Source organism: Haemaphysalis longicornis, unplaced genomic scaffold (assembly GCF_048455015.1).
Source record: "Haemaphysalis longicornis isolate Haplotype H1 unplaced genomic scaffold, Haemaphysalis longicornis Haplotype H1 scaffold_1, whole genome shotgun sequence".
Lineage (NCBI taxonomy): Eukaryota > Metazoa > Arthropoda > Arachnida > Ixodida > Ixodidae > Haemaphysalis > Haemaphysalis longicornis.
Window position 1 is genome coordinate 370,046,662 of NW_027526203.1, and position 22,334 is coordinate 370,068,995.

Genomic DNA, 22,334 nt, shown 5'->3' on the forward strand with positions numbered 1-22,334 from the left:
TATATATATACATACATACATACATACATACATACATACATACATACATACATACATACATACATACATACATACATACTTCTTTCCGTAACAATTACAAACATCCATTATCGGCCGTTCATATTACGCCGTTTGTCGACGGTTGCAGCGGTTAAGAGGGCGCGGAAAAAGACTATTTCCGGGGCGCTGTTTCGTGACACTGTCAGTTCCGCGCCGGCGAGAGTACCGCGCAAGTGCGGCCGCCTGCGCATGCGATGCAACTGACCTCTAATCGCTCGCCTGCAGCCACTTGAGCCGGTGACGTCCGCGTTGACAAGGGCCCATTGGCGAGCATTGGCCGGAGCATTCGGCGCCCGCGAAAAAAGGAGAGAGAGAAAAAAAAGAGCTGTTGCACACCGCGCCGCTGGTGACTCGGTAGGTGCGCGTCAACAGCTCACAGCAGCGCAAGCAAGCCGTGTCAGCATCCGATTCGGCGTGCTTCGCGTCGGCGCCTGCAGCCGGCATGTCGCCGCGGCGCGTGCTTGGCTGGCGGGCCGCTGGCGGGCCAGGAGCGCTGCTGCGGCCGAGCTCTTCCTCGGGCCTCTCCTCATCTGCAGGCCGTCCGCGCTGCCGCGTATCGGTCCGGTCACGTATTCGCGCGGCTCATTTGCGTTTGCGCGACGCCCTCGTCCTTATCGCCTTCGGCGGTGTTCAATTACTCCATCATATGCCACTCGGGATGGCGGACAGTACCGCTGCTGAGCGCGCGAGGTGGCCAAGTCGCTCGGGCACGCACTGAAAATAGAGGGGCTGCAGGAAAGTCAGCTCCGGCGCGCCGCATTTTTCTTCTTCGGTTCTTCGCACCCTTATCTGGAAGCCGTCCTCATTCTCATTCCATGCTCATCGAGAGACGCGAGCCATGCTGTCTGCAAAACTTGCCTCTCGGGCTATTACCGATGACGTCTTTCGCTTCCTCTCTTGCCCTCCGCCTTGTTTAGAATGTACCACGTTTCTTTTCCCGTAGGCAGTTTTCCTTGCCACGGCCGCGCGTTTTATTTTTTAGTGCTTTAACTTTAGTCGGCCTTTTTTTTTTTAAGTTCGAAGTGGCGCTTTCAACGCGACGGACTGGTGTCAGCTCGTTTCCTGTGTCCCCGCATACCTTAAACTTGAAATAACAATTTCTTTTTGGTCGAATAATGACAATATTAATAGCACAGTATTAGCACCTAACAAAACAGACACACACGGGAGAGGCTGGAAGAAAAGAGAAGAGGGGTACCCGCACCGAGCTTGGGATTCCAAGTCAGCACATCCGAGGAGTCAAGAGATCCAGCGAGAGAGAGAGGGAATGCTCTTTAATGTGAACTGGTGAGGTCAGCCCTGCTAAGGACAAGGCTTGCTACACCAGATGGGGGGTGACTACGTTGATGAGTGGTGAATATCAGACATTAGGGTTACAGCAGGAAGAAGACAAACATGAAACGTTAAAAAAAGGACACGAAAAACAAGAGAATGCTGCCAGCAGAGTCCGGACATACAAAAATACAATTGAAAAGAAAATCGTTAATGGAAACGCTGAAACAAAATGAAGAGTAAACGACGGGAAAAAATCAGTAACAACACCAACCCAAGAAAAATAAATAGATGAACGCCACAGTGCGAAAGAGTAGATATCGTAACGCACTTGCTCTGTCTGTGATCTAGACATTTGTCCAGTTCAGTCTCTCGTAGGAACTGGAGCAGAACTTTTGTACCTAAGGTACTGTCAGCACTATTGGCCCAGGGCCCAAGAAAATTAAAAAGTTCGACACTGCCTCCATGACGTACACGAGAGAGGGAGTTCGCTGCAGTTTTTCGCGCAGCAGCGAATCGAGGGCAGACGCACAGCAAGTGATTAACAGTCTCAAGCACAGCGCAAGACCGGCACAGGGGGGAATCTTCCCAACCTATCTTAAACTTAAAACTCCGAGTAAACGCCACATTCAGGCGCAGTCGGTGCAAAACTCCTTCACACCGCTTGTTGAGGCCGCGTGGAAAGCGGAAGTCACAGTGCGGGTCAATAGCGTGCAGTGGTCCTACCACTCCGACATTTGTGCAGTCCACTTGCGAGGATAAGGGCGTTGCTGTCCTCTCGGGAGAAAGGAAGCTGGGTCGCGTTGTTCATAAAGTGGCCTGCACTGGCGGCTGCGTCGGATCTAATATTGCCTTGTATGTCCGAGTGACCAGGCAAGCCACTGAAAAATGATGTCATGACCTTCGCGCACTGCCATTGTGTGAATTTCGGCGATTTCACATACAAGCTGACTGCGGTTGTTGTGAAGCTTTCGGAGCGCTTGTAAGGCGCTGCGCGAGTCGAGGAATATTACCCATTGTGGTGTCCGCTGATGTAATGAAGTGCAGCCCTTACAGCTTCCAGTTCGGTAGCGAGTTAAACATTGAGGACCTCTTGACTGCTTGTACTCCCGGCTCCCTGCGGATCTCTTGACCTGTCCCGGATTTTGGTCAAGGGATCCACGAGTCGATTGATTCGATCGATTGTGGGGTTTAACGCGCCGACGCAGCGCAGGCGATGAGGCGCGCCGTAGTGGAGGGCTCCGGATTAATTTCGACCACCTGAGGATCTTTAACGTGCGCCGAAATCTCGTACACAGGGGCGTTTTTGCTTTTCGCCTCCATCAGAAAAGCGGCCGCCGCGGCCTGGAATCGAACCCGCGACCTCGTGCTCAGCAGCACAACGCCTTAGCCACTGAGCCACCGCGGCGGGTAGGGATCCACGAGTCAAACGATCAATAGTTGTGGGGCAGCTGAATCGAGAGATTGAAAGAATGAAGAGGTCAAGAGGCCCTACGAGTCAAATGATCCAATGAGCCCAAAAATTCAACGAACATGGGTTACAATGAGTAAGGAGATCGAATAAGCCACACAAATATACAAATCTCTTTCCTGCGAGATTCCCGCATTTTGGGCGTGCTCAAATCAAAGTTAAGTATTACAGGCTCCGCAAAGCTAAAAAATATAAACGAGATTTATTGCTGTATGTATGTATGTATGTATGTATGTATGTATGTATGTATGTATGTATGTATGTATGTATGTATGTATGTATGTATGTATGTATGTATGTATGTATGTATGTATGTATGTATGTATGTATGTATGTGCATGGGTGTGTGTGGTTTAGAAATGGCTTACATACGAGGTGTACGTTTTATTACTTATATTATAGGGCGCTTTCTATAACAGATTACCAGATTTCCCGGGGGTGATTAAACAAATCCAGAAGCTGACCTTTTAGAAAGCTCCTTGGTCGCTAAATCTTAAACAGGAACGCATGCGCAATGAACAGGACAAAGAGCCAATGCCGGTCGCTTAGGGCCGTCGCTGGGCACGTATGAATACATAAACCCACAGACAAGAATAAAATGTACCCAAAGAAGTAAAAGAGCGAAATTCGATTGGTTATATAAGCCTGCCTATGCGCGAGAAAGTGGAAGCATTTTTGGTTCACATGTACCGACTGGTTGAGGCACGCAAAGCACTGTTGCTTACGAAAAAACGTTGCGAAGTTATGTTAGGCTACATACATTAGGTAACAAATCATATATACGGTGATTGTGTTAAGACAATGCTGGCGAGGTAAGGTCGTATCAAGATATATGTTAGGTAAGCTGTTAGGTTTGTGTAAGTAGGTTGGCTAATTGATGTTGTCCAACTGCAGACGGCAGGTCAGGCTACGATAAACGTGTTGAAAAGCAGAGTACACAACTCACAGAATTCCCAACAGCAAAAAAAAAAAAAAAATGCTGCAAGCGAAAATGTCAATACGATACTGGCGATTTAAAATGGCTACTAGAAATCGCGGTTTCCCTTTTCTTTTCGTCCAACGGTGCGCGACAAAATGGTTTGGATTAATTTTCCTATAACAGCACATCGTAATCTTGTATCGAATAACACTGAATGCTTACTGAAAGGCTGTCGTGGGGAAAAAAAAAACATTTTGAAGCAAAATTTGCGCCTTGTGTATAAGGATATATTTTCCGTGTTTTTTTTTTGTTGTTAATGGGAAAAATTGTGCAAAAAAAACCTACTTTTTGCCAGTCCTACGAGTTAATGGATCAAAAAAGACAAGAAGTTCAATTTTAAACGCGACAGAAAATGAACCAGACCGGTGTCTCATGGTAAACTTTGTACGACGAACCTATACGTCAGTCAAGTAGCCGATCGTTTTTATTTTTTTTTTGCTGCAATGATTTCCTTTAAACAATGAGCACTTAACGACCCCATACAGCATCTCATAAAAGCGCGCCGCTGACATCGTTAATAACGTAACGTAACGTGAACATCGTGCCCACTCAGAAATGCACGCCCGAATTTCTCCGTATCCACTCACGTTCTAAGAACTCTGTGGACAAGGCGTGTGGATCCAAGCATTCCTTGACAAGCACGATTTTAACGTTCTTGGAAATGTTGCGCAATGGACGCATTCTTCGAAGGCCTATTTGAATTTTTTCTCTCCCACCTTTTTTTTTTTTGTTCGCATCTGGATTGGATTGCGCGAACAGACACCTTTCAAAGAATTTGCTCTTCCGTTCGCTTTTTCCTTCCCCTAGGGCTTCCCATATCAGGCAGCACGAAAAGTTAATCTGAGAACGGTAGTAACGCGATGCCGCCACATATTTGCGAACACGCAACGGGCTCCTTCAGAGGCGCACATCCTCCGAAAGGGGTTCACGGGCCATGACAAATTGCTGACGTCCTGCTCCGTTTAGTATTTCTATAATGCCACGTGTGGTTTGCCGTAACGTCATTCAAACTACACGGGGAAGTAGATTCCGGGAATCGACACTTAACGGTTCTTAAGGAATTGGGCACGTTTTGGCCGACACGTGGCCGACACGTTTCGGCCACTTTCATAATTTTATTTTAACAAATCAAGCGAATGCGGAATGCCTGCCACAATTCCCTCCGTACATAAGAAGTACGTGTGTGTTTCCCAACGGGCATATTCATGCATCCGACTATAATTCTGACTTGGATACAGCGTCGCATAACAACAAAGCACCGACTGACCTTCAAGCATTAGCTACATGTAGAAAAATAGCTCGTTTGATATTTATTTACGACCTTTACCATAAAAACTACAATCCGAATCCTGGAATATACCTGCGGCCTCGAGGACGAGCGTCAGCTCGTACCAATCACTCATTTATTGTTCAGGCTTAGCCACCGCGAGTGGATGTATTTAAGTTTCCGCTTTTTGTGCCGTCGGCTGATTGGAACGCGCTTCCTATCGAGGTGTTCACAGGATGCAGATCCTCACAGGACTGTCACCGACGGCTGAATTTGTTCTTGCATGAACATTTTGTATTTTTCACCTTCCACCTCTGCTACAGCCCGCAAGAACTAGCAGTATTGTAAATAAAAATAAGCAAAAAAACAACACCTACATGCATGATTCATAGTGTTGCAACCAAATTGCGGAAGCGATGCGCTGGAGCCATAAGCAGTGCGCTAAACCCAGAAGCACAGAAAGATGACGGCGGAAATGGCAGCAGGAGGTGAAAACGGTGGAGCCGACGCTTTCGAGATATCCGAGACAAACACAAACCTTCGCGATTACGCGCAGCCTCAACGAATGGATCTACCCGAAGAACCAAGTGGAAGCCACGCCGCTCACGATGTGGGCCTTCGCCAAAGAGGGACTCCTCGTGGGAAGGACGTGCCGATGCGGACTATCTTTCCTTCCTTCCCCTCTTCGGCGCCATCCTGGTGAAATAAATTTGGTGTGCCCCGGCTTTCGCCCTGCTGGTGCGCAAGCTCACGCTCCCCAGTACCCGTCTGTCGGCAGTGGTCGGAGCCGCCGCAGAAGCTCGCTCCTCGTCACAGCGAGCGATCGCCTCTACGCTTCCCCGTTACCGTCGAGGCTTCTCGTCACCCCGACGCAGCATGACGCCAGCCAGCAGTGTTCGAAGTGCGTTGTGCGGGACCGGATCGACAACAGCTAAACTACTCCGCCCTGCTCTCCTTCCCTCACCTTTGTAGTCTTTACTTTTCTCTATCCTATCCTACAGAGTAGGACCGTGGGCCTGAGAATTGATGCACAGAAGACTAAAGTAATGATCAATAACCTCGGGACAGCACAGCGGTTCGAGATAGGTGGCGAGGCAGTGGAAGTTGTGAGCGAATATATCTACTTAGGCCAAGTTGTGACCACGGATCCCAACCATGAGGAAGAGATTATTAGAAGGATAAGAATGGGGTGGAGTGCATTGGGCAGGCATTTCCAGATAATGAATGGCAGCCTACCATTGTCCCTGAAGCAGAAAGTGTATGACTGCTGCATCTTACCGGTACTCACATACGGGACAGAAACTTGGAGGATCACTAAGAGGGTTCATCATAAATTGAGGACGACTCAGCGAGCAATGGAACGGAAGATGATAGGTGTAACATTAAGGGACAAGAAGAGAGCGGAGTGGGTCAGGGAACAAACGCGTGTTAAGGACATATTAGTAGAAATTAAGAAGAAGAAATGGACGTGGGCAGGGCATGTAATGCGAAGGCAAGATAACCGCTGGTCATTAAGGGTAACAGAGTGGATCCCTAGAGAAGGCAAGCCTTGCAGGGGGCGGCAGAAAGTTAGATGGGCAGATGAGATCAAGAAGTTTGCGGGGATAAATTGGTCGCAGTTAGCGCAGGACCGGGATAATTGGAGATTAATGGGAGAGGCCTTTGCCCTGCAGTGGGCGTAGATAGGCTGGTGATGATGATGATGATGATCCTGTCGTACTTCTCCCACCCCCAGACTGGTTTGAATGCAGGTGAGCTCCCCTGAGAGCTAAATAATATCCCCAGTCCATTTCTTTTCCTTCTGCTTTTAAGAAACGAATCACTTCGAAATTCATTCATTCATACATTCATTCATTCATTCATTTAGGCTTTTTTAGCGCAGAGCGATGGGTTCCCCACCTCTTAAAATTGCGTCTGTCGGTGTGAAACCCATCAATCGAGGTCACAGAGCGAAAGACTGCGGCGTGAGCAAGAGAGCGTTGCTAGGCAAAGCCCACCGGCAGCGTTCCTGCAGCGTGTCGCCTGCTACCGTCCTTTATTTCCAAGAATTCTACCAGCACTGCCAGTACTTTGGAACCTGACGCGGCCGGCTGGATCAGCGACCGTGCTGCGCAGCTGCGCTTTATTGCCAGTGGAGAGCGCAGCAACAGCACGGGATGCACGGAGGACGAGGTTAACGTATATAGGTATTTTTGCAGCGGTTTGCCTCAACACCTTGACCGTCTCGCAATAGTACTTGGACCGATGTCGATGCTCAGCGCCGCGCTCGTCTAGCTGAACGACAGCGTATACTATAGACGACGCCAAGCTCAACGCGCATCCGCTGACACCAAAGTGGCGGCTAAAAAAAAAAGGTAACAAATCAGAGCCAGGCAGCGCTCCCCCGCTCGAGCGCGCTACCACTCGCAATCCCCGTAGTACAACGCTTTTACTTTTGTGACAGTTACGTTCCCGCCCTGAGCGGTGCCTATATCACTTGACGAGCTCACCATTTTGCTCTGGATCGCTCGTCGCCTATTATATGTGCCATGCATGCCAAAAGAAAAAATAATAATGCGCGTAAAAGACGGGAGAGGCAACAATACGGGACGGGCGCACTGTCCCGCGTAGCCCGACGCCATAGGCCAACACGAAATCGACGCAAAAGTATGCGCTCTGGGGCCGTGCGTCAAACGCTCCGGTGCCAGCGGCAGTCGTCGCGAAAGAAGCGTTCATTAACGTCTTCCTTCGGGTGGATCCCACAGTTCAAGCTCAGCTTACAGCCTTTAGCCACGCGGCGAGCTCGCACTCGTCGACGCTCTCCGCGGATCAGCGTCATGACGGATGATGCCTCGCGTGGCTGCGTCTCTTCTCACGTGCGGCGGCCACCTGTTTGGGCCCGCCCGGAGCGCGCTTCGCTCGTCACATGCCGCCGGGGCGGAACGGCTGTTTGCCGAGCGAGGTGACATCGAACTTTCCCGCCGCATGGCGTAACCTCCCGCGACGCGACGAGTGACTGGGCGCGGCGAGCAAGAAGCAGTGCAAAACACTGCGAGAAGCGCTTAGCCGCCGGTCCCGTTGCAGCGATCGTTCAGCACAGCACGACATCCGGCGGCAGTCCTGCGACTTGGCGAAAACAATGTTCCCTTGTCTCGGCGCTACATGTTTATCGCTCGCTTTATCCACGAGCTTGCCGCTTCACGAAGACCGCGACGTCTCAAGGGCAGCGCGTATCTAGTGTTTACGTTCGTGCACCCGTCTCTCAAGCCGCTTTCCGTCGACTGCACAAAGTTGGATCACAGTACGTGACGCAGGGGCACGCTTCACTCATTTCCGCGTTCGTTCCTTCCACGCAGACGTTTATATTATGAAGAATATTTTTGCGCTATTCAACAGCTTTTTGTGGTAGCGGCAATGAGGTATTCGCACAGCAGCTAAAAGAAAACAATATGAAAAACAAAGACGCAGAGAAACACATTTTTATTCCTAATCTTTAGTCCTAGTTCGCGCTCTTCTATTTTCTGAATCACGCACCAACTTAACTTGCCCGACAGGTACAAAGCTTCGTTTCACTACTGTCGACCTCGTGCTGAAACTGAAGTACGTACATGTTCAAGCCCGCACCACCCGTGCTGCGCAGGAATGCGCAGCCTAGATAAAAGAAGACCGCAGGGGTCGTACACTTGACAGACGTGAATGACAAAAACGTCCGCATGTGAGATATTTCGTGCGCATTATAGAACTCCGAGTGTAGTAAGTTAATCCGCAGCCCTCAACAATGGCGCGCCCCATAACGCAGGTGCAAATATCTCCGAGCGCAGACTGCCTCTGAGGAGGGAGAAATCGGCTGAACGGCTCGTTTCGCCGGGACATGCGCCTGTTGCTACTCGGCCCGAGAGAACAAAGGCCTCCGTTGATGGTGGCGCACGCGCCGAAAGCCGGCGAGGCCGCGTGCACGACACCGCCGGAAAAGCAAACATGGCTCCGCTATGTGCTTTCGCCATCCCGGCCGCACGGCATGCACGGCAGGCGCCTATTTTTACTTGCTGGCCGTGGGCACGCGACGCCTCGTAACCGCCGCTGAAAGCAAGAGTCGGCTGCCCGCATTTCTTGCGCTGCGCGCTCTGGTGGGGGAGATCGCTGCCTCGTTAAACGCGACCTTGCGATCGGTACCAGCGCGCGCTAAGCACTGCTCGCGCATGATGAGCGCCGCCGCCGAGATCGGACGGACGCCGCCGCGTTCGTTCGTCGTGTTCGCAGGCGCGCGGTCGTAGCTGACGTGCTGCCACGGCGCAGCCTGCGGTTTGTTCTCTTTCGAAGGTAGTACCGTAGGAAAGGTGCCGCGTCCACTGCAGGAACGGCCTGGTTTAGAACCAACAACTACAACTGCATACGGCCCGTTCGTCGCGTGGCGTTTCGTTGTAGGCCATTTTGTAACAGAGCTTCATTCGTTATAGAATGGTTCGTCACACTGTCCGTACGGCGCAAAGTAACCTAGTGCTTCGTTCCTCTGTGTTGTCGGCCAGTGAAAGAAGAGCGAAAAACGTTGTATCCAGCAAGACGGGGAAGCCAGTCAGGGGACATATGGCAAAAATGGGGCTATCACAAAGAAAAGTTGCTGGAAGGGCGCTGACGGTATGAGGCTGTATAACGATACGGTGTGAGACTATCGCACAACCATTCCAATCAGAGTGGACAACGAGGGTCACGCGATTTGAGTGGAAAAAATGTTTTTTTTTCTTCTTGCCCCTTTCGGCTGACCATCGGGACTGATAAACAATTAATGCCAATCAAAGTGCCCAGATACAGTCACGCGTATCGAGCGCGAAATCTCTTGCCCATATGAAGGAAGGAATTCTGAGCGTGTTTTAGGATAAAGTGTGTGCGTGGTTTAAGACAGAGGTCCTTTGGAGCACGATCTGAGCCTCGATTTCGCGTGACGTACATCCCTACACTCGCATCAAGTTTAATTAACGAATCAACGAAGTATTGGGCCGGTCGTCATAGAGAAGTTTTAAAGGCTGACATTTCTTCAAGTGCAGTCGTGGAACATTGTTTTGTCATTTATGACAGCTGTTGGCGTCAATTTAAAAGGCTGCAGTAGCAGTTCTTAATACAAAACATGCTGCGTAGCAACCATGCGTCCCAGCGCAGCGTAACGGAACCATCAGCCGGAAAAGACAAAGCAGTTTAGGCTCGAATCGTGTTGTCCGCTCTGATTTGTATTTATTGTCCAACATCATCATCACGTTATCCAATCCTCGTATGCGGCTCAATTAAGGACATACAAGTGGACCGCAAGGAAGTGAGCGCAGGGGGATTAATCCTCACCACACCGTTCGAGGAAGATATCGGCACCGTGTCACCCTGCAGCATTGCTCTGCCGTTTGGCATGCGACATTGCCATACCGCCTTTTTAACTGGCTCCTACACTAAAGATTGATTGATTGTAGGGTATAACTTGTCGACGCAACGCAGGCGATGAGGCGAGCCGTAGTGGAGGGCTCCGGATTAATTTGGACCACCTGGGGATCTTTAACGTGCGCCCAAACCTCGTACACACGGGCGTTTTTGCTTTTCGCCTGCATCAGAAAAGCGGCCGCCGCGGCGGGTGCCTACACGAAAGAACAAACCCTCAGGTACTTTGCGGCGAAATTGGGGGATCAATCTGCCCTCAATGTTGCCCTGTTACGAACTGGCCTATGACGACACGCCATGTTACGAACGGGACGTATCCCGTTGCGTCCGAGGAGCCAGCGTGAACGTGAGCGATCCCACATCCCGCCAAATATCCCGCGCTCAAAGCGAAATCCTCGCACAGGGATCGACCCCGAATGCGGCTGCCCCTGCTCTGATTATCACTTTGATCATCAGTCTAATCACTGACCGATCACTGCGGCTGACCACTCTTACGGTCAGACGCACTGACTCCTATCGTAAAAGGGAGACGCACACAGCATCGCGCAGTGCCGTAGTGAGCAGATAACATCTACGTGTTAATAGTCGCAGTGAAGTCAAAATTTATTATTTTCACTGGCCCTTGGAAACAGCAAATGTTTTTCATTTGGAAGATACCCCGCCGTCGAAGGAATTAACGACTCCGTTCTCCTATAGCGGCTTGTGAGAAAGCTCCGGATGATGTTCAGAGCGTTGTGCAAGCCGCGAAGCGTTGCCAGATGGCGGAAATAAGCGGCGTCGTTCAACGCGTGCAGAGCACAGGTGTCGTCGCGTTGGTTCGGACGGAGACGTGCCACTTGTGGCGCCTCACGTGCCGCTTGGGCGGAAACGCGGCCTCGTCGGGCGTAGCAGCCAGGCCTGGTGCCGGGCTTAAATTAGAGGCGAAGGTCTCGCCCAGTGGAGCGCCTTTTTTCTGCCAGTGTTTTTTGGCGGGAACTGCCGGCCTTCGCCTTTAGCCCAGACGGGCTCCGATTGCGCGAACGGCGCAGACGTTGGAAAATGAAACCAATCTGCGAAAGGCCTCCCTTCAAGGCGGGGGGCGCTGGGAAGCGCTGCATCGCCGGGCAATATAGGATTACTAGGGCGGCGATCACGCGGCGGCCTCAGCGGGATGAAGAAATAAACACGGCGGCTTCGCAGACAGGACCGGCTCGAGAGCTCGCACCGAACAAATGCCGGAAGTGCGAAGACGCCTCTCGCGCCGCCAACCAGCGCACGCGTGCGTCCTCGGCAAATAAGTGCCACCAGGCGCGCCCGTAAGTGCCAATGACGAAAGAAGCCGCTGACCTCACGAACCTTCACGACCAGTGAACAATATGAGCGGGTCGGGTCCATAATGCCAAGACAACGACAAAATTCACGGGGAGAGGCTCTGAAGCCGGGCATCTGTGCAACAATGCTGCCACGGGCGGCGTTTTCTGGCAAACAACGAGGGAATTAAACAAGAATCAGCTTGCAGGATTCTGTGAGGCGCGAAATATCCTCCATTTTTAACATTTCAAAGCTTCACGCCTGAATGCCTCGCATAACTCCCGCAGAAACACTACTGGGCATCGTAACAGGGGAGGCACTTTTCGGTGCAGTGTGCGGCAGTAAATTCAATGATAAACCTTTCGGTGCGTATCGGCAACCACTTGTCCATTCCAGGAACTTATAGCTCCGAATTATTCACAGTTTTGCATTATGATTCGCAAAACAACTACAAAAATTTACACCATCTTCCCGCGAGGGGAACCATGGGGTATAGATGCGACGCATCGGGGATTGCCGTTGCGTTTCCGTTATGTTAGCGATGTCAGCGTGTGGATTGCTGTTGTTGTGTATCCTATTTACGCAGCATGTTCAACCCCGATGCGTCGCATCTACCCCATGGTTCCCCTCGCGGGAAGATGGTGTAAATTTTTAACCGAGCGCAAGCTGCGCGCTAACGCACAGCTGGCACGGCGACGGGAGCGAGCGCAGCCGAGCGCAAGCTGTGCGCTGACCGCGCTGACGCACAGATGGCGCTGCGGTGAGAGCGGCGGAGCGCGCAGCTGCCGCGGCGAGGAGAATGGGGTAGGGATGCGGACTACGCCACGACAATGACGCGGGACAAGGCGAGTTAAAGAGATGCGTCGCATCTAAAAAATTGGGGTCAATTCACGCTGTGAGGGCGGATGGACAGCGTTACCGTGGCCCGTGTGCATGCTCTGTCACAATGAAACTACTCTAGCTGCTATGTTGGCGACATTCGGGAGTTGGCAAAATTCGAGTTTCGGGACTCGCACGAAAGGAAAAATCCTTGGGAAAGCGTTGAAAAAAAAAGAACGTGTGTTAGTGCTCGCGAAAGCGACGTCTATTCGCGGTATAATAATCACGGTGTATTCGCGAGGGGCATACTCGCGGGACAACGCGAATATACCTCTGCGGCAGGGCCGAAGCCAGAAATTCTTTTCGGGGGGCTGTGGGTTTGGGGAGGGAGGAATGAATGAATAAATGGCTTTATTGAGAAGGAGGTCATAGGCACTGGTTTGAGACTGGGTCAGGAGAAAAAAAAAAACAAAGTAAAGTTAATGTTGCTTAAATCAGCGTACAACGTTCATCATAGTTTCAACTCTCCTCTTAGATCCGTGTCCGGGCACGCCCAGACAGCACACATCAGTTTTATCCGACCGGAACATTCGCTTCCGCGCTGCCTGGAAAACACTTAGCGGGGAGGGGGCGGGTAGGAACCCCGGGTAGTAGGCAGTCTCCCTTGGCGTTGGAGACTGCCGGCCTTCCTTTCTGTATATATATATATATATATACTCTGAAGAAAGGGAGTCCTCTCCCTGAAACGTCAGTAAACTTATTTTTATTTTCTACGTCTTTCTCGTTTGTCTCTGTCTCTACTAACCTTATTTTTTTCGCGCTCTGTGTGAGTTTTTATCTTTTCAGTCTATATATATATATATATATCAGAATGTGAAATGAGGGGCTCGTTGAAATAATCAGAAATAAGGATTGGCAGTCAAGAATGCCAAGGAAAGCAAAGGTGAATGCGGTAGGTCATTGAAACAGATAAAGAATTTTTGGAAAAAGAAAGTGGAGAATAAATGCCCGCCGGGTGGGATCCGAACCCACGATCTCCAGAATACGCGTCTGGTGCGATGACCACTACGCTACCCGCGGGGCTGTTTTTCCCCAGTCCACTTTCTCGGATATTTATGTTCAGGGATTTGTTGTCTGCGCTCAAGGGTGGTAGCCAGCGCCACTCGGGGTGAAGAGGACATTCTTTTTTACCCCCGGGCCGTGACTCGAGCGTCTACGACATGTCGAGAGTGGTCGACCAGCATTGAACCCTCTTAAAAGCTACCTATGGACTGCCAGAACAGAGACCCTCGCTATGCATGTAGCGAATCAGAATGTGAAATTAGGGGCTGGTTGAAATAATACAGAAATAAGGATTTGCAGTCAGGAATGCCAAGGAAAGCAAAGGCGAGGATGCGGTAGGTCATTGAAACAGATAAAGAATTTTTGGAAGAAAGAAAGAAAGTGGAGAAAAAATGTCGTACACGCTCGAGTCACGGTCCGGGGGTAAAAAAGAAAGTCTCCTTCACCCCGAGTAGTCCGAGTGGCTCTGGCTACCACCCTTGAGCGCAGAGAACACATCCCTGAACATAAATACCCGAGAAAGTGTAGGGGAAAAACAGCCTCGCCGGTAGCGTGTGGTCATCGCACCAGACGCGTATTCTGGAGGTCGTGGGTTCGGATCCCACCCGGCGGGCATTTTTTCTCCACTTTCTTTCTTTCTTAAATTCTTTGTCTGTTTCAATGACCTACCGCATCCTCCCCTTTGCTTTCCTTGGCATTCTTGACTGCCAATTCCTATTTCTACACACACACACACATATATATATAGATATATATATATGACAGAATAAGGGTTGGCAGTCGAGAAAACCTCGGAAAGCAAAGGGGGGAATGCGGTAGGTCATAGAAAGAGATGAACAATTTTTTTAGTCAAACCCGGCGGGCATTTTTTCACCACTTTCTTTCTTACTCAAAAAATTCTTCATCTCTTTCTATGACCTACCGCATTCCCCCCTTTGCTTTCCGAGGTTTTCTTGACTGCCAACCCTTATTCTGTCTTAATTCACCGAGCCCCTCATTTCCCATTTCTGATTCGCTATATATATATATATATATATTAAAAGCTACGGGAGCGCCCCCTTTCTAACCCGAATAGTGTATAAGTTGCACAAAATTGTGGTACACAAGCGGCATCACAAATTATGCAGCCGATTTCACAAATTGCACGGATGGACATATTTTTTTTTTTTGTTATTTTTTGCCGGAAGCCAGGCGCTCTGTGGTAAACCGGAAGGAAGCGAGCACGTAGCGCGGCCTCAGTGCTGCCCAGTCCTCGAATAGAAGGTTTCGCTTACGGTGACATTGTAACACACGTTTCCTTTTCGTGTTGGCAGCACGCCGCGTTTTTTCATCCTTCTGTACGCTATAGACTGCCTGAGCGGCGGTTAGTCATTCTCCGCTGACGAGACCCAACGACCCCCAAGGACGGCAGGTTCAATGTCGACAAAGTGGCTTGGCAAAAGCAACTCTCGCGGCTTGAAAAACGCCCGCGAAGCAACGTCAGATAGGGCTGTGTTTTTATCACAATGCGCCTTCCCGCATTTACATAATCACTTTATCCTCCCGCATTTATCGATATTTTATTGGTGTTATCACCGTAAGCCAGTATTTGTATGTGTTCTTGGTTTGACTTAGGAGAGCATAAGACTTTTTTTACAAGTGCCGACGCGTTTGAAGCCTCCAACAAACGTTTGACACACGTTTCGCGCGTGCTTTCCACGTCAGGCGCAGAGTTCTAGAACTGTAAGGTTTTACGCGTCCACACATTCACTCCGCAGCCCTGGCCTCATAGTGGTTTCCCCGCTGCATGTACGACGTGCGATAAACGTACGCTAAATGGCCGAAGTTCGGGTCTAGAAACATTAAGCGAAGTGGCTGATACTGTATACTTGCTGGCTGGTAACGTAACCCAATAAATTGGGTGTATAAAATGTACCTTTCAGGATACTCTTAAGTCTTCAGAACTTACGCGCCTCGGATAAGCACGAAATATTCGCGAACTCCCCAACGTTCGGCCGTAATCAAATATTCGAGAAATTCCAGATATTAACCGTACACTTGAACAGCGCAGAAGACGAGACGAAGAGCAGAGGAACACAGGACGATCTCGTCTCGCCTTCGCTGTTTAAGTATGATTATGAATCAACTGGCCCAATGTTACCTTTTGCTCCAGATATTAAGTTATAAAACTAATAAGAACAATATTTGTTCTCTGTGAGAAATTTCTAATATTCACGTTCTTCAGATATTATGTACACACTTATTTCTTTACCCCTCAATGTTTCAAATTCGCTGACATAAAAGAAAATAATGAAATAGATTATTTCAATTATAACTAGATTAACGCTCACGGTGGTTTGGAGTGTAGAACGTCACCCTCTCAAAATATTAAAGAACGTGCACGTAAAACTTGGACGCCGGCTTTTAATTATCGGTATCACTAAAGGTACACGCTTGTGTTTCGACCGGTAGGGCACACCAGTTGCTGACTGGAACTGATTTACTTATCAGAAGGGACACGCGCGACAAGATTCGCTGCGGAAACGTTGAAAAAAAAAAGAAAGAGAAACGAAGGGTAAGAAATAAAAATTAAAAAAAAAAAAGCAAAGGAGAAGAAAAGGCGCCTCGCTCGGCTCGGAAAGATTTGGACTAGCGCTGTGTGGCAACGCCAAAGCGCGCCGCCCGTTAACAACTATCTCTTCAGCGATATAGCGGGCAGGCAAAATCTTCCCGTTTCAGTGTTTGACTGTTTTCTTTCTCCCAGCGCTCTATTAGCCCCCGATGAAGCCAGCCTCCTTCCTATAGAACAAACTCCGAGGCGCTGAGAGCGAGGCGCGAGATGTTTGACAAACGGGGGCGCATAGTACGTGATCGAAAGGCGCGCAGCTGCCGGGCCCCTGGTTTGTTGTCTCTCGGCGTGCGCCAGACGGGAGCGTTTCGCAAGCGCCAGTTTCAGACACTTGGTTTCGAAACAAGAGTCCGCGTGTCGCTAAAGAGGAACTTGGTAATTGCGCACAAGCCTGGCTGCGGAGCCGCGAGGAGATCGCGCCGCCGGCTGCAGCAGCGGGGACACTAATTGACGCTCACGCAGCGGGCCCCCGCGATGGGAACTGCGGGCTCTCGCGGAGTCCACCGCAGCCCCCCACCTTGCCACGACCATAACTTCGAACAAAGCTGAATCGAGACACACGTGAAAAGCACGCTCGGCGCACACTGCAGGATCCACGGGTGGTGGAAACTAATCCGAAGCCCTCCCCGACATGGCGCCAATCAAATTTCTGTAACATTTTCGCAGATGTGCGCAGTAGGTGTTACAGCCGCTGCGGTTGCCAACGTTATACAACCCAATGGCGCGTGGTTTGCAAGCGGAGACTTCAGAGCCTCATCAAGCGAGGCGTGTGCCTGCCTCTCAAAACACTCAAGCCACCGCCCACCTCTTCCCCGATAAGCAAGCACCCAGCACACCGAACTGTGGTATTTTCACAAAGCACGCCCGTATCAGTCATTGTCAAACGCACCTTCGCGGAGAATAGGGACAAGCCCTTCCTACGGTATCAAAGCTCAGAAAGTTGTCGATGTCTGCACAGCCAGTACCGTGTCATGAACCGCTTGAGTACGGGCCTGCTATTCTTTTAACGGCGTTATTCCAGTGGGTTATACGAGCGATAAACGACTACAAATGACATTTTGTTAACTTCATCTACATAAGGTCATTTGGTTCCCAACAGATTTTAAACTTAGCCTCTTATTTTATTGCGCACGGTTCTTAACGTACGACAAAGCTATGGCCTTTGATGCTGTGAGAAAATGCGTTGCACAACATTCCATAGATGCTCTCCAATGAGCCTTTAGAAGGGCCTTATAACTTACAGCAGAACAGAAGAACAAAAAAGCGCTCATTGGGGCACCGCTGCACGTGCGCAAAGCTGGTTTCGGGTCTTGTGCACCTTGGCGCCGGCCTCCTGCTGGGTGCGGTACCAGAACCGGTACACTCGCAAGGAAGCCGCCCATATGTTACGCCCCACAGGGGGTACAACTTCCAACGTTTCCCAAAGACAAAAGGCACTCGTTTTCGTCGCCGATGTGTGCTAAGTGCAGCAGCGGTGATCGAGTAAAGCGCGCCGCTTATCACGCGCGCTTATCAATCAAAGTTATAGGCTACCGTTGTTTTTGCCTGCCGTGATACAAATTGCTGTTTCAGCTGTGGTACACTCGACGTTATTTGTTCGTTCAAGTGTTCCGTACACACGCACACAAAAATCTCAAGCATTACTTAAGTCAGAAACTAGCATTTCAATAAGTGAGAGTTTTTCCAAGACGAAAGTGTAGCTTCTTTTTTTAATTGCGCGAGTTAAGCGCGCGCGCACCTTACAGACCTCCGACAACAAAACAAGAAGCTCAGTTGGAGATGTTAGTCAAGTTGGCCACGTGCTCAGCCCGTGCACAACTCATCCAGACCAACAATGCCCGGCCATGCCCGGGTTTCTTTGAGTGACAGTCCCCAGCGTGTCACGAAAACAGCGCGTTCGAAAGGATATTGCGAAGTCAGCCGGTTCGGGAAAAAGCGGATGGATAAGCTGGATTTTGAAAAACTAAATGAAAACAGGCACTGCGCGCGACAAGGTCACTTCGAAAAGGTCCATTTTTACGCCACGAGACGGCGCTGAATAGAAGTGACAATTCAGAAAGATTATGAGCACTGCCTGAAAATGAGCACTGTCTGAAAAGTAATGAAACTGATGATGAGACAAGACAATGCTGGTGGCTTCCCCTTCACATCGCAGTTAGGTGAACTCGGTATAGGTTTGAACCTGCTGCAGTTTCTACCGGATTGCGTACGGGGCATCGGAACCCAAACTGGGTTTGTGTGCGGCGTTATGAAGGGTGCAGCAGAAGGCACATATGAAGGACGTATGTGCTGACTTTTAATATCTTAACTTTGAGAGGGAGCTGTATTTCTTTACCAGCGTCACTACAGGTCACAAATCATATACTTTCGATCATGACCAAGAAACAAAATGCCAAACTCAGGGCGCCTAACTGCGAATATTCCGCGTCCGAAGAAACTATGAATGAGTGAATCGAAGATGGAATAGGCGATCGTTTTTTTTTTCTTTTTCCTTGTACGTTTTTTTGTCGCTGAAAGTCAAAGAACTGTCAACAGTCAGGCAACTCGTGGTTCCAGGACAAAATGTCAATCAAGCATGTAATAGGGAAGTTCCTGAAGAAAATTACAAAAGGTGTGGTGCGTGCGCGTGTGACCAAGCATTTCCCGCAGTTGGCTGCTGCAGCGCGACAGAGCCCCGAAATCGCGCGGCAATCTTTATAAATAAATTTTTGCAGAAAAAAAAGGCCTTGCAGTTGGTTCACCGATTGTCAGTCCCTCATTATTCTTTAATACAGTTCTCTCTCTCTCTCTCTCTCTGATATTTCTTTTCTTATCCGGCTCAAAATACACTCCAAACGGTGCAACTTCGATACTTCTGACAATACCCACAATGGCGTAACTGACGCGTTTGAAGTCATTCCATCTGAAGCCTCCAAGCTCTACTACGAACAACAGAAACATTTCCGGTGCAGTGCGTAGCTGTCCAAGGGGATTGTGTACTTTGAAGGGGGATACCATAATTTCCAAAAAGAGTGAAATTCATAAGCGAAAATCAGTCCAGTTACTTTTCTGACGCACCTCGTATGTACCGCAGAAACACAACCACGGAAGCCAGCCTGCAAGAACTAGATTTCGTTCATTGGAAGCGTTCAAGGCCATTGCTAACCCTACCACGGAACGAACACCAAGCGCATTGTGTGCCAGTGAGCGATTTTTGAGCGGACGTAATGTATGTATACAAGGCAAGGCGTGATATAACTGTGCTTGGCATGGCGCAGAACTCGTTGCGGATTAACGACCTGTATACATGCGTAGGTCGGTTGGTTGCCATGTTGAAGCAGAAGGGCATGCCAACAAGTCCGAACGGCCACCATGCGTTGCGTATGAGCCGAGTTTATTTCGCCACATAAATTCGGCTCATACTCAAAGTCGGGTAATCAACAGCGTCAAAAGGTTGAGATGCAATGCTACCAGAAAACACACCTGTATTACAGCTTATTAGAGCCTACGGAATGATTTTAAGCCCAGGTACCGGGCCACAAATAGTAGTAGTAAAGTAATGGCCTTTAATTCTTAGTAAAGTAATGACCTTTAATTTTAATAATGGCCTTTAGTAAAGTAATGGCCTTTAATGACCAACAATGTACGCTGTTATGACATGCTGCTGTGCGGTACGCTTGTCGACCAGCGTTATTCGACCGCCCGCCTTTGTGAAAGCGGTGACGCACTCTGAAGCCTTGTCACCTTCCGCCGGGAATACAATCACGCAGCATAAAATAAGGCTGTCACGGCTCGAAGCTATTTGGCAGAATATTCTGGAACACCTCATATTCGAACATGCCTACAAACGGGCACAAAAAATGGAAGAAATCTAGCGTAAAGAGAAGAGAACCCAAACACCGGACAGAAATGCGCGAAGATGGTTTCTGCGAAACCACAGCGATGACAAGGCTACGAAACCGCTGACTGAGATCGCGCCAATCACGTTTCCGGCGGAAAAGCGCCGCACTTCTCAAGGCCTGTTCAGGGCGACCTCATAGCGGTGCCCGTCTTCATTTTCACTATGTAGCAAGTGCGCTTCCGTTCCACGCATAGTGCGGCTTGATGTATATATAGACTGCACATGAAGGCATTTTGCCCGGCAGTTGCAACCGCGTGCGCGCGAAGAGAATCACGCCCGAAGAACTCTTTGCAGGAGGAGCGACTCTGCTTCCCATCGTTTCCGGAGACGAGTGTCCGTTGAAGCAGAACCAGCGGGCTGAGCTTGCATCGTGAGGCGAGAAACCGTTCGTCGTAGCCGGGGCGAGCAATTTACGGGAAGAGCAGGTAAGCGCGGGGAAACAGGATAGCTATTTCGGGCCCCCCGACCACGGTGGCCCCCGGTCCGCTCTTGACGAGGCCGTCGAGCGCTCCGGGGGAGCAGCCTAATTGCAGGCCCATCAACAAAGTGCTGCCGCTAAACACTTTTTCCCGCTATACCGGGGGCGTCACGAGGGAGACCGCAATTAACGCGCGATTCCCGTAATTACTATAATTAATTCGATCCAGCCTTCCGTCCAGTCGTGGCGCCGGAGGAAGCGGTAAATTTAATTGGCACATATCCCGACCACGGAGTAAGCAACGAGGCGACGACAGAGCCGCCCGGGTCGGCCGACAAAATGTGCGCTGGGTGCACGCGTCCGGCGGCCGCATCGGCGAGGGGGAAACTGCCGGCGGAGGGGAGAAGCGACGAACAACGTGTTTGCTCCAGGACGGCGTAGACCGCGCTCCGTGCACTGATCGAACCACGGAATGCATCGCCAGTCGCTTCGAAGCAATTTCCGCAAGACGAAGGGATCCGCACAGAACTCGAGCATTCTTTGCAGAGCGGGTTGTTCGCTGCGATCACCCCATGCCGGCAGTTTCCTTTCCACAAGAACAACTTCGATGTCTTTTTGTTTTACGCGAACAAATAACCGGCATTTAGACTGAACAGAAATTACCGCGGCGTACAACCGGCACGAGCAAAGAGACGTATTTTGCACCTGCACGACTGCACCCCACGGGAACAAAATCGCTATGTCACGGACCAGAACACTGAATGGCAAAAATAGGACAGGCTAACACCCCAGGCGGCTGCCGGCGAACGGAGGATTTGCACGCACAAGTGTTCGCACACAGTGAACGCCAACCTGGGGCAACTGCGCAAACCCGGCGCACGTCAAAGATGCCACGGCGGGTGCCGGCAAGCGAGAGCCGAGCGCGCGCCGACATGTCCGGCGGCCGGGAGCATGTGTGCGTGGTCGGCGGACTCACCTGGCGGTGCTGGTGCAGCGCAGGCTGGCGGCCCTCATGGCAGCCGTGCGGGAAACAATAGCGCCGCCGGCGAGGCTCAGCGACCGACTGGGCCTCTTCCCGTCAGGCTCGTTCTTCTCGGAAGCGTCCGGCGCTCCCTTTCCGTCCGGCGGCCACCGGCGTTTCCATTGGCGGCGCCGGCGCCCCGGGGGCTGCCCGCGCGGCCGCCGGGCGGGGCCAGCGTGCGCTACCTCGAGCGCCCCGGGCCCTTGGACTGCGCCCGGGCCCCGTCGTCACTCGCGCCGCCGACATGGGAACGAGCCTCGCTCGCCTCCTCACGCTTCGCTCCAAGACGCGTCTGACGGAGCGCGTTGCTACTTTCTCCCCGCTGCTGCAGTCGGGGACGACAGCGCGCTACGTACGGACAGAGTCCTAAAGCATCGAGGGACTCTGGTATGGCCTGTTCCTTTGTGTGCGTGCGCCACATTTCTTGCGATGTGTTGTGTGCGGGAACATTGAGTGATCCTGCGTGTTGACACTTAAAAGATTGTGTTTTTGCTGGCATGTCCGCCTGTTATTTTTTTCGGCGGCTGGATATGGCGTGTGCATGGACTGGACTGGACCCCACCTGCTCGGGCATTATTTGGCCGCACGAACCTTATAAAATGAAGCTTGACGGCTCTTTGGCTGCGTAGTCCTTGCTGCGTCGCAGTTTAACGCGTGTTTCTTTCGCAACTTATTTTTGTTTGTGACGCCAATGTGGCTGTTTAGGCCCGTAATTTCAGGCTAAATGCTCTCACTTTTCTGAGGAAAAAAAAAAGAACGCCCCATATACACTCCAGAAAAATGTTGGTCC

The 22,334-nt window shown here is 50.5% G+C and overlaps 1 protein-coding gene and 1 non-coding gene across 3 annotated transcripts in view; both read right to left on the minus strand.

The window, feature by feature from the left end:
• Positions 1–21,647, minus strand: part of LOC144155076 (twisted gastrulation protein homolog 1-A-like) — a 47,797-nt gene extending 26,150 nt beyond the window's left edge. The window contains exon 1 of one of the 2 annotated variants that reach the window (XM_077686320.1): positions 21,500–21,647. Coding sequence is in view for 1 of the 2 variants with exons in the window: in XM_077686319.1 (XP_077542445.1) it covers positions 266–346 (81 nt within the window). In the remaining variant the exon portion in view is untranslated. Of the gene's footprint in view, positions 1–265; positions 572–21,499 lie in introns of those variants that run through there. The other variant, XM_077686319.1, reaches the window with a different exon arrangement.
• Positions 13,563–13,635, minus strand: Trnat-cgu (transfer RNA threonine (anticodon CGU)). The gene has a single exon. It is a non-coding gene; the product is annotated as a tRNA-Thr (tRNA).
• Positions 21,648–22,334: the final 687 nt, after the last annotated feature.